The 12,382-nt window shown below is 40.1% G+C and overlaps 1 protein-coding gene across 1 annotated transcript; it reads right to left on the bottom strand.

The window, feature by feature from the left end:
• Positions 1–355: 355 nt before the first annotated feature.
• On the bottom strand, positions 356–8,397 carry PTGS2 (prostaglandin-endoperoxide synthase 2). Its single transcript, XM_072868185.1, has 10 exons — positions 8,053–8,397; positions 7,490–7,606; positions 7,235–7,378; positions 6,634–6,777; positions 6,068–6,249; positions 5,144–5,227; positions 4,713–4,959; positions 3,434–3,720; positions 3,129–3,276; positions 356–2,978 (listed from the first exon to the last, which is right to left on the bottom strand). The coding sequence occupies exons 1-10, from the start codon at positions 8,102–8,104 to the stop codon at positions 2,572–2,574; spliced, it is 1,812 nt and encodes a 603-aa protein (XP_072724286.1). The 5' UTR covers positions 8,105–8,397; the 3' UTR covers positions 356–2,571.
• Between the last annotated feature and the right edge of the window lie 3,985 nt (positions 8,398–12,382).

The raw sequence follows: 12,382 nt of genomic DNA on the forward strand, positions 1-12,382 counted from the left end.
TAACTCCAATATTGTACTTTCCCTCTAAAGTACTTGGGTACTCAAGAGATGGCATTGCTGGCATCTTTACTATGGTGATTAGCAGCTGGCTTCTCTAGGAATGTCATAGTGAAATCCCTTTTCACTGGTGAGCAAAAGGAAAAAAGTCATCCAAATATGGTTATTTTTAAGTTATAGGCATCTTGGGCTTGAGATATGAGAGAACTTAATGCTGTTAGTAATTCCCTGGGATTCTCCATTTAACCTTAAGTGGCAAATAAGAATTGTTTCATACTAAATATTGCTGAAGGAAATCACATGCAGGTGAGCCCATACAGGTAATGTTTTTAATTTATTTATATAAACAATTGCATTTTAAAAACATTCTTGTCCTAGAAAAATAAAATGAAAAACAATTCATAGAATTTTAAATAAATAATCTCAAACATACACATTTATCATGAGCAACTTAAACCCAGCCAAACCCAGCAGGCTGGGTTACAGATAAGTGACTGTTGAAATGTGGCTGCAGAGTACAAAATGCAGAGTGAACATGACTCCTTTCTAAAGCAGTTATAACTTAACTCAAGTTACATGGTCTGAGGAATTCCTCTTTACCTACTCCAAAATAACTAGATCTGTCCAGACTTGTCTCCCTTTGATTCTAAGCCAAACACTTTTCCTTGTTAATGGCAGAAGGGTGCTCTGAAGAAGTGTGTTCCAAAGATGGATCTGAATGACAATTACATGTTTAACAAGTGTCCAAGCAGTTTCCACTTATTAGCATACACAGTACTAACCACCTTTTAATACAAGGTTATTGAAGTTTTTCCCCTTTTTCATGCTTCAAATAGAAAAAGGAAAACAAATGCCCTTTCTCCCAAAGCATTCATACTAAAGACCACTTCAAATCAGTCACTAGTATTGATCACTATAGGAGATTCTTGATTCAGCTATTCATGCTAACAATTACAAAACTTACACAGCATAAGTTAATCAGTGTCTCTAAACAAATCAAAACTCACAGTCAAAATATACTACTGCCAGAGCTGTTACAATGCATGAGCCTCTACAAATGTTCAAGAGAATCAGACAAAAACCAAAACAAGTCCTTTTCCACAAGTAGTCAAGGAATTTTGGGCAGGGGCACAGAATAGCAGGTTGCTGCTCTACTCCAGTCTGAAGTGGAGTACCTATAGTTCACCTATAGGTCCCCAACTGTTTTTATGGGAAGATTATCCTCTACATTTCCTCTCCAGAAATTAAAAAGATACCCTTATATGCAAAATTTGAAGTGCTGGTACAAGATCCTGTGTAACTTCTTATGTGCCCAGATGAGACCAAATATTTTAGTGCTGATCAGGACAAATATGTCTAGGAGATTTTGTGCTAGCTAGCCAGTTTTATTTAAGTTTAAGCCACTTAAAATGCCTCTGTTTAAGTTATAAACAAAACATTATCCCTCCTCCCCCAATAAATAGAACTATAAGTCACAACTATGGCTTGTGTTCATAGACATAAGCTACCTCCAACTCTTGGTGCCTTGAGGTTTTGCTAGATCTATTCTGTATGCATTTCTCTGCTGCACATGTTTACGCAGCTTCTCAGTTTTCACTGTTTCCCAATAAACTCCATGTTTTGGGTACACAAAGCTATACTATAGTCACATCCTTAACTAAAGCTATACTGTCCATTTGTCCTTAAAGTGACAGAGATTAAAGTTATATTATCAAGTAGACCAGAGAACTACAGCTATGAAAATACAATACTTTGGACTAAGTTTAAGACCTCCCCAAACTTGCACAATTAAACATCTGTCTCAAAATACAAGCAGCCTTGTGTTGCAGCCTGAGAGTCAGTTATTTTTAAGCTCAGTACCTTATTATCATCCTCTTACACAAATAATACTTCTGTGACATATGCTTCAAAAACAACTAGGATCCAAGAGAAGTTCCATTTTCTTTAAATAATTAAATTAAAGAAGTGTAATGCCCCATGAAAGTGACTTACACAAAAATAAACATATAAGTTACTATACAAAGTGCCTTATTTGCAATGAGGGAGAGGTAGTATCAACGATAAATGCAATGCATTTTCTGACTTTACATACATAAGTGAGTCAAGTATATGTATTTTTTGTTAATCTTGGAGTGCTCATACTGAATTAATAATCTTTTCTGGCAGCTTCCATTAAGTCAATGTTTTCTTGTACTTTTAGTTCAATGGCCTGTTTTCAAGTTTAAGGATTTGCTGAGGCAACAACTTGCTTTTAGTGTTGTGACCTCTCAAGTGAAAAGACAAAAAGCCACCAACAACCTTTGTCAAGTATGACAACATTAAAAAAAGTTGGAACCTTTGTCCACTTTGGAATACATAGTTCTGTTACAGAAGACTTTAATCAAGGGATTCACAACTGTAGAGCTCAGACACAGAAAATCCCTTTTGTAAATAGAGGCCTTACCTGAGTAAGGAATCTAGAGCAACCCCCACAATGAAGATGCTCAAGATTTTCTGGGGGTTTGTTTGTTTTGAAACACTTCAAAGCCATAAATAGAATAAGTTATATAGTTAAATAAATAAATAGATGAATTTTTACAACTCAGCAGATCGCTCTTTCAGTAGTAGTGTGGGGTTGATATCTTCCATTGCTGTTTTTGAGGTACTAACATTAATAGTTGCCTCTGTGGGTTCAGGATTTAAGATATGGAAAGCAGTGAAAGGACAGCCTTTCACATTGTTGCAGATGAGCTTCTGTAAGGAGGCAGTATTAATTATTTCAAAGCCCACTTTTCCACCGAAGGTGCTAGGCTTCCAGTACTCAGGGGAGCAGATAGCATTTCCCATCAGTCCTTTCAGAGAGAATGGTGCTCCAATCTCCACCATTGTTTCACCAAAGATGGCACCTGGTCGTGGCTTTTCTACAAGAAGGCCTGGGTACAGCTCCATAGCATCAATGTCTCCATAAAGCTCTTCCAGCTCAGCTGCCATTTCTTTTTCTCCTGTAATTATTGATGAGTAAAAACTGTAAGTGGAAAAAATCCTGTTTTCATTGCAACACTATCCTGTTCAAGTCCAGTAATAGCATTGCAGGACTGTTAGCCATTTTAAGAAAAAGGCCCTTGTTTGTTAGAAAGGATGAAAACTGTTACCTGTAAGTTCTTCAAATGATTTGAATGGTTTCAACATGAAGCGTTTCCTGTACTCATTCAAGGACTGGTATCGCATTTGTCTGCTTTGGTCGATTGAAGCCTTTGCTACTTTCTGTACTGCAGCAGGAACATTCTTCCCACCAGCAACCTATTTAAAGGTGAAAAGTAGCAATATCTCCCAATAAGAATCATGAAGTTGTGCCTTTATAGTATATGATTAATTTTGGATAGCTTTATTCTACCCCCTTGTCCCACCCCCAGTTTATGTCTCTGTTGGTTCACTAGCAACTTGAGAAAGTACCTACCCTGCCAGCACTTTGCTTGGAGAAAGATTTCACCATATGGGAAAGGCCATGTTCCAGCATTATAGAGTTGTTGTAGAGGAACTGCTGGAAAGTGTACTCCTGATTGTGTATCTGGAAAGTGTCAGGCAGAAGGGGGTGCCAGTGGTAGAGAGTATTGAATTCAGCTGCAATTCGGTTCTGGTATTGAAATTGCTGGTTGAACAGCAGTTCAGGATCAAACTTGAGTTTGAAGTGGTAGCCACTCAAGTGTTGCACATAGTCCTCAATAACGATCTTGATAGTCTCTCCTGTTGGTCAATGAAACAGAAGAGACTATTGGTACTGGTTCCCTGAGAAACTTTAGGTCATTACCCTGCTCAGAGAAAATACCATTTCTGAACTGTTCTAAAAAAATACTACAGTGATCAGGATAACAAACACTTCAACATTCCGTTATCTCTTATAGAAAATGATTCACTTGTTTTATGTGACTAAGAGTAAGGGGTGGAACAGCACTTACGATCCCAAGATTTTTTGGCTGTAGTAGAGAAGTGTTTTCTAGCCTGCTCCCCACCTCCCAAGATATGCATCCCTGTATGTTACACCAGACAGCACACATCAGTATCTATATTGTGTTCAGTTACACAATACTCTCTAGGATAGAGGTAGGGGATAATGAAGAAAGTTGGTATCTGAAAGCAACTCTCAGCTTCTGAGGTGCTTAATAAAATTGTCTTGGTTTACTGTTCCAGTCACAGTTTGGGCAAGGTCTTTTCAAGCTTAGTGTACATCACCATTTACATAAAACAAAATACCACTGAACAGATAATTAGACAGGAGAAGTACATAGAATTACATTTTACATAACTTCCTGAACTTCAGACTTAATCACAGCCTTCTTTTAAAGCATACCTGAACTGACCTAACCCCAGGGAAAAAAACCCACAAAAAAATCCCACAGGATCTGAGAGTCTGAGATCACCTAGCCTCACACACTTTCCCTCTGAGAAGTGAACCTTAGCTTCCTGCCTTTTTACTGCTTTCAGTTCTGTTTCCCTTTAGATAAGGGAATTAAGTATCACTTAGCTCAGTCTTCTTCAGTTCTGTCTTTAACATAGCTGGGAGGAAGCTGTATCTTAATACAACCCCAGTGACAGGTCATGAAGGCTCAGATGTATGCCCTTACACACCAATTTAAGTAAGAGCTTTTCCTCTTACTACACCTACTGCAGCAGATAATGGGTAGAAGTGTCACACTCAAGAGAAGGTCAGAGTTCCATGCAGTACAAGTGACACTCACCTATCAATATGAGTCTAGTAGTTTGGAACAGCTGCTCATCCTCCCACTCTGGATGCTCCTGTTTCAGGATGTCACAGACCCGGTTGTGTTCCCTCAGCCATATTGTAGCATACATCATCAAGCCTGGGACCAAACCAAACACTTCCTGCCCAACAGAAAACTGCAAGTGCTCAGGTACATGAGGAGGGTAGATCATCTCTGCCTGAGTTTCCTTCACTGTTGGTGGATACATTTCTCCATCAATCATCTGCCAGGGGAAGGAGAAAGAACAAAGAGAGTTGTAAGCTATGATGCTTATGAGTTAAGCTGTGTTGATTCTGTTAGTACTGACTTTAGGCTTACACTTTAGATCAACTACATCATGCACAGCGTGCTAGTTTTAGGAAATATGTCATCCAATAAGAAGGCAGGAATTCTGAGGTAAGACATACCTGGTATTTTAGCTTTCCATCCTTTAGAAGTCTCAGTTTAAGTTGTCTCTCCAGAGTCTCTCCATAAATATGGTTCAAGTCAACCTATAAAATAAAAGCATTTGGAACATGAAACCAAGCTGCATTTTTTGCTATTTTAGGACAGGTCCCACTTCTATGGATGCCAATAGGAGCTCATTCCTTAGATGTTTGCCTTTTAATTATATTATTGTTACATTTAAGTATCATGCACTGATATTTAAGATGAAGCCAAATTATTTCCTGGCAACTGGAACAGTCTCTGCATAAGAGCAAGTTTTTAAACTGACTGGCAACTTAAGAGGACTCTGTTTAAAGTGTCAGCAGCTTTCTATTATGCAGACAGCTCTTTGTATATACACACACATATATACATATTTTCATTTTAGACATACATATATTGAAGAACTCTTTCTCCAAAGGCTGCCTGTTTTGTAGATAAAGATCCTAAATCCAAGTCTGCTTTTGAAGTTCTTTTTAAACTAAGTCTCTTCAATTAGCAGCACACAAGATACTTTAGTGCTAGATACAGCTCTTTGCAACTGACAGAAAGAGTCCAGAGCCAGTGAGTATCCAGAACCTATCTAACATGCTTTAGGTGTAAGCACATTATTGGGAAATAATCATTTTCATACAGACTTCAAATAAGCAAAAGTCATACAGGTCACTGTGCAGGTATTTTAAACAGAACCACATGCTTTGCACAAGCAGTTCTGACCCAGGAAGAGACACTATCAACTGCTAGAATTTTGCCTAAGTAGTTACAGAAGGGGTAAGCCCACCTGTTTGCAGCAGTGTTGCACAGTACATGCACCAGTGTTTGTGTACCCTGACAACCTGTAAGATACCATTCTAGCTGCTCAGTAGCTCCTAAGTGCTATGTTCAAGTTAGAGCTATGATCATACCCCATGGCCGAGAGCTTTAGTGAAGCCAGGTCCCTTCTTGTGGTCTGTCTTAAAGAACTGATGAGTGAAGTGTTGGGCAAAGAATGTGAACATCATATTTGTGCCTTGTGGGTCAGGAATAAATTTTTTCCTTAGCAAGAACTTCTCCACAATCAGCTTTGAATCTGGAAGCTCTTTCTTACCTGCAAGAGAAAGGAATAGTGAAATATTCAAGATTGCATATGCTTATGCAATACTTAATTTTGTTCCTAACAACAAAAAAATCTTAGACCTTCAATGTATTGAAGGATAGCAGCATACAAATAAGGGGAATTCTCTGCTTTTCTATGCTCACTTACTTGATTTTATTAAACTTCTAAATTCCTTGGTTTTAGCATGTAACTCAGTAATGAAAACCAGAATAGTTATTTTTTAGGTCATTACACAGTGTAGCCAAAACATGGCTATTCTTAGAGTCAACTACACTGGAAAAAAGGTTAGACAAGCATCTCTCATGGTATTTTCTAAGAGGATAAGATAAGCAGAAATTCCTAAAGTGAACATTACACATCTGGTTTATTCCTTACCTTTAACACCCATTGGTGTTGGACAGTCAAGTCCTACTGGTGGAAGGCTTCTTGTGTAATAGGAAAGATTGGAATAAGCTTCCCAGCTTTTGTAACTATAATCACTATTGTAAATTGGTGGGCTGTCAATTAAGTGTGATCTTGCTGGAAAAGAAAAAAGTATTTTTTTTAAACTGTACATTTTAGTCTCAAAAAGTAAATCACAAGGCCAGATCTTTTCCATATCTTTTGGCAGCAGTTGCATTGACAAATTCAACACATATCAGTTACTGATGTTAAATGGGATTACAGTTACTGAATAACAGGACTGGGTCCTGGATTATCAGCTGGATCCAACTATCAACATGAGCAATTTGGTGCAAAGTTTATGCTAGCAAAATCCTGGATTCTACTAGAGATTAGAGCAAAATTTATTTCCATTTCAAAGCATGTTTCACACAAGACTGCAATCATGCTGAAACCTTAAATTTTGGTTAGTGTTTTTACCATAGTGCATTTTAGCTTGCTAACTTTATATATGGACCAATCAAGTGCAATATTCTGGAGTCCTATGAGTAATTTCTGCCAGTTAAGAGGACTAGAAGAGAGAAGTCATACTTACATGTTAATACATATCTCATAATAGCATCTCGTAAGAAGGGAACATTGTTGACGATATTCCAGGCTCCTTTGAAGTGGGTGAGGATGTAGTGGACAGTATTTGGTGAAGGTTTCAATGTCAGCCTCAGCCATGTGAAGAATTCCGCTGTGAGCATCGATGAAAAGATTATTGTAAATTAGCTATTGAGAATAACCTGCAATCCTGAAACTGAATTCTCAAATTTCATTTCCATGAACAGAGATTTAAGATACTTACGTGTTGCACAGTTTTCCCCATAATACCCTGTCCTTGTACAGTCACATTCATATTGATCAAATCCTGTTGTCATGCATACTCCTCTGTTCTGACACGGATTTGAGCAGCAAGGGTTGGCTGAAATGAAACCAAATGCTCCAATTAGTGTCTTTTATAGCTACACTGGTATTCTGATCTCACTAAGCTAATTTTTCAGATGCAGGTAGACAACACCCTGAAGCTTAATGCTTATCAGGAAGACAAGAGAATGAGCATCCATTCACTTTAGGCTACTACAAGTAATAGTTATTAACAAAAGCATAGGAATTTGGCTGTGTTTCCTGACAGCAATAAACCCACCCAGAATGGCTGGACTGTCTCACACAGGGCAATGGAGGCCTGACATCCTTTCTACCATACATCAAGTATTCAAGAAATCACAAAAGAATATAGAACATTAAAAAATAAGTAATTAAATCTATCTGCAGCTGAAAAGAAAAAAGAAAACCCCATCCATGGTTTGAATCACGATTCATCCACGGCCGGACGCGCTCCTGCCCCCGTGAGGGGGGGACGGGACTCACCTGCGTGGCCGGCAGCCAGGAGAGCGGCCAGCAGGGCGCAGGGCAGGATCATGTCCCAGCAGGGCTGTGGCGGAGCTCTCACTACGTCTCAGGCTCTGCGGGTGCTCGGCGCCGAGAACCCAGTGCCGCTCCCAGGTAGGCGCCCGCCTATTTATTCCTGGCGCCGCGAATGAGTCACCCCCTCTCCGCCCGCGCGCCGGAAACTATCACGAAATGGGGGATTTCGCGCCGCTGCGTGCCGGCCCGCCCCGCCCCGTCGCCGCTGCCGCCGCTCCCACCTGCTACGGGCCGAGGCCGCCCACCTCCGGGCGCCGTCGCGCTGCGGCCGAGGCACTGAGGTGGTGGTGGACGTGCGGCGGCGCTGCCGTCGTACCTCAGCCAAGCCTCCGCTGCGGCGGGCCGTGGCGCACTGGCTGCTCGCGGCCTTCCAGGGATCACCCGCCTGGGGGGGCTGCTGCTGGAGCCCCCCGCGCCTTTTGAGTCCCCGGCGGCCTCGGGGAGGAGGAGGAGGAGGTGCTTTCGCGGAGACAGCTCCTCAGCGCCCGGGCTCATCCTATCCTCCTCAGCGCCGCCGGCGTCTCCTCAGGGCAGGGCAGCGGGGAGCCTCCCCCGGCCGTCCCGGGCCTCACGGCGCTTCGCGGCGGCTCGCTTTGTGCCGAACGGCACGGGTGCGTGGGGTCCAAAGAGGTGCCGAAATTCCGCTCCCCTCCCCCGTTTTCTGACCCCCCCCAAAATGCCCTTTTTCCAAGTGATGTTTTCAAAATGCAGCTCGCTACTGCACGTACCCGCCGTGGGGCCCTGCAGCCGGCGTCCCCCCGCGCCCGCGGGAGAAAACGCACTTCCCTGACTGAAAAAGTGCAATGAAAACTGTCACCCAGCAGAAGAAATTAAATGGGCACCACGCACTATACCATTAGTATCCTACTGACGTTTGGGGTTCCCCCCTCTGTCTGACACAGCATTGAGCACTCTTGGGAACGTAGGTTTTAGATTGTTAATGAGGTAATTTTAATATGTTCATTAAACAAGTGGTTGGAGGACTTTTTTTCTCTATGTGTGTGAAAGGGGCTCACTGCAAAGCAGTTGTGTTGCAAATGAATGCGCACAGAGGGGAGTAATGAATACTGAGAGTATTTAATTTTATTTCTATATACTTGTGTTTCTGATGAGACCAAATCCTGTTATTAGGCATCTTACTTTGAAATGATCAGTGACTTTTCCCCAGTACTTTTGCTTTAAGATATCCCACACTGCTCTGTATAGTTGCTTTGTAAACAAATCTTTGCTCATTTCCTTCAAATGCTGCACAGATTTTGCCATTTGAGGATGCTTTACCTTTTTGTAATAGATTTTTTTTTTTAATCAGTACACTGTACTACTATTTTTAATCTTCGTTGCGCGTGGGAAATGTACTATGAAACAAGTAGGATGTAACGCAGTTGTGTAATTCTCTATGGCGTGCTGGTGGGGGCTTGCAGCCGTCTTCCCGTTGCTCGCACTTTCATCCTTGATGTCTGCATCAAACACCAAAGGGAAAAAAATCCATTGCTGTTTCAATAAAAATACCTTTTGATGTTCGATGCTGATTGTGTTTAAATTGCAAATTGATGACTTTACAGAAAGTGGATTTGGTCCAGTTTAAACAAAATCTTATTTTTGGCCCAGAAGAACTGTATTGCGGTTAGTGAATAATTTGTATACATCAGCAGGAGGTCATCCTAGATGTTTTAGGCAATGGTGCACGGAAGTCTGTAATTGCATGATTCTTCTGGCATAGGAAAAGGCATATATTGTATATTTATATATTTACACACAAACGTGTAAAAAAAGTACCAGCCTTGGTCATATGCTTGAATCAAAGGATGGCTGTCAGGAGCCTGTTCCTGCGTGAACTGTAGGTCACTGCAGGCTGTGGCTACGTGCAAGTCTTGTAACTGTTGCTCAGTCTTACCAAGTGTGAAAGGGGGATGTTTTGTTTCTCCATTACAAGGTGTATGAGCCAAATTGACTAATTATGAAACACTGGTAATGTCCAGTGGAACAGGTTATAGAGTGGGGGGCATGGTAGGCACAATGCCATAGATAAAGGGTCTGACATCCTAGATTTTGTATGTCCATTTTACATTGATTTTATTCCGTCTTACAAAGCTTTTATTGATGCTGTTAGATAGTAACAATTCTATACATATACACAATTCTATACATAGCGGATTCTATACATAGAATTGTATACATAGAATTCTATACATAGAATTGTATATACATATACATATACAATACATATACAATTCTATACATAGCGGAATATAAGCTAATACAGATTTTTTTGCCACAATAGTAGGTAGAACACCACATGACCTGTTTTTGACAACTTTTAAGGAATCAGAAGGATTCACTGAGTATTGGTGCCCTCTTTTGCTGGACGTTTGTTTCATATTGTATGGCATGATAAATGATGGTACGCAGCTCATTTTTGCTCTTCTTACTGTTTAGATGATACCTTATTTGAGAATAATCTCTATTAATTTAATAATTTACAACCCAAGCCACATAAAGCTCTGTTTTGTAACCAAACTTTGCAAGGTTAAGCTGTCATTAGAAATTGTTAAATAAAAGACAGGAAAAAAAATTGAGTAATTTTAAGTAACTTGAACGTAAAAAGATAAATGGATCATTTGGAATACTTTTTCTTCTCTCAAAATTTCAAATTGTAGCTACCAAAAATGGAATTGAACAAATACTTGAACTACCAGATTCTATTACGCTGTTAAAAAATAATTTAAAATATTACTTTGACATCAGATGCATGGGAATGACTCCCAGGGGCTTTCACCGTGAGCTGGATGCTGTGTATGTCAGAAAAACGTGCTAAACTGAAAGGCAAGATGAATTAGGATTTATAATTTTCTGGGGGAAAAAAAAAAGTAAACACAAGTTTTTTATAAGTTGCCACTTTGTAATCATAAAGTACGTCCCCAAATTGGTTTAAAAAAAAATATTAAGACTTTTTAATGCATTTTTGCTTGTCTGTTGTTTTCTCGTTGTCCTCTCTATATGGTCTAAGAACTTAAGGTTGCTTTTCCAGGGAAAAAGCTGCATCTTCTCACTAGTTTTTCTGCTCACTGATGAGTTGATTGGACAGTAAGCTTTGGAGTTGAGACGAAGTAGAGCATGAGTAGCTGTCTGGATGCCAGGATGATTTTGACTTCTGCCGAGTTTCACCTGCATAGTGGGGTGTCTGGCCAATTCCAAGGTAGGGATGACTAACAGAAAGGCTCTGACAGAGCTGTGCTGCTGTGAATATTCTGGGGAGAGAGCACAAGACTGCGAAGACTGCTTGTGGTCCCTAGTGAGGTGCTGATGAAGTGAGCTGCTCATCTCCACTTCAGTGAGTACCCAGTATTTTTCTAAAACAGTGAGTAGATAATGCACAGTATTAAATAAAGGCATGTTTCTATTCGTAGTTACAAAGATCCACATCAGAGCCTTGCCAGATTTATGTTCACCATGAGCTAGTTCAGAGGTGTAACATGCAGTTACGTGAAACATGGTATTTGTGACACATGCATAGAAACAGGAGTGAAATAATTATAGGTACTCTATAAAATGGAAGGAAAGAAATCACTTTTTTCCCTATCCATTGTTTGCATTTACAGGTTTCTATTAAAATGGAAAAATCATTCAGCCAATAGATTGTATAGGATCCATGCGTTACATGGAAAGAACATTGGTAAAGCAAAGACTCCTCCTATCAGCTGGTTCAAAGGAGTAAACGGAATTCAAATTGGTGTGGCTCTTTGCACTTAAACTTATGTTTAAGTGAATTAGCAGTGAATTTATCCTCAAGCCTTTTTAATATATTTCAAATGTTTTCCCTTCCTTTGTGATTGTGGGAATCTTATCATCATGTTTAATAGTGCAGTAATTTCCTGGCAAGCAAGCAAATTTTATTTCTTCAGTCTGTACTTTTCTGCTCTTTTATTGCAAAATCATTTTATCTGCTCAATCTGAAGTTTGCTATCACAGAAAGTTTTAATACGTTGCATGCAAAGCAAAAACACACTCTGAGGCTGATGGGTACAAAGATACGATAACAATTCTGGATGTCCTGAAAATGTTCTTGAAAATCTAAGGACCTTAGGAGGAAGTCGATGTCTTTAAGCTTCTTTTGCTGCCTTCTGCTAATCAGAAATGTGTTAACAGAAGTGTTCAGTTACGTAGTTGCTTTAAACTTTCAGGTAATCACCCTCTGGTTTGTCTGGCCAGGCAACTGGACTGCCAGTTCTCTGTCTCTTTATTCAGTGTCCTCATGGAGCGCTCTGTTCATTTG

Source organism: Ciconia boyciana, chromosome 7 (genome assembly GCF_034638445.1).
Source record: "Ciconia boyciana chromosome 7, ASM3463844v1, whole genome shotgun sequence".
NCBI lineage: Eukaryota > Metazoa > Chordata > Aves > Ciconiiformes > Ciconiidae > Ciconia > Ciconia boyciana.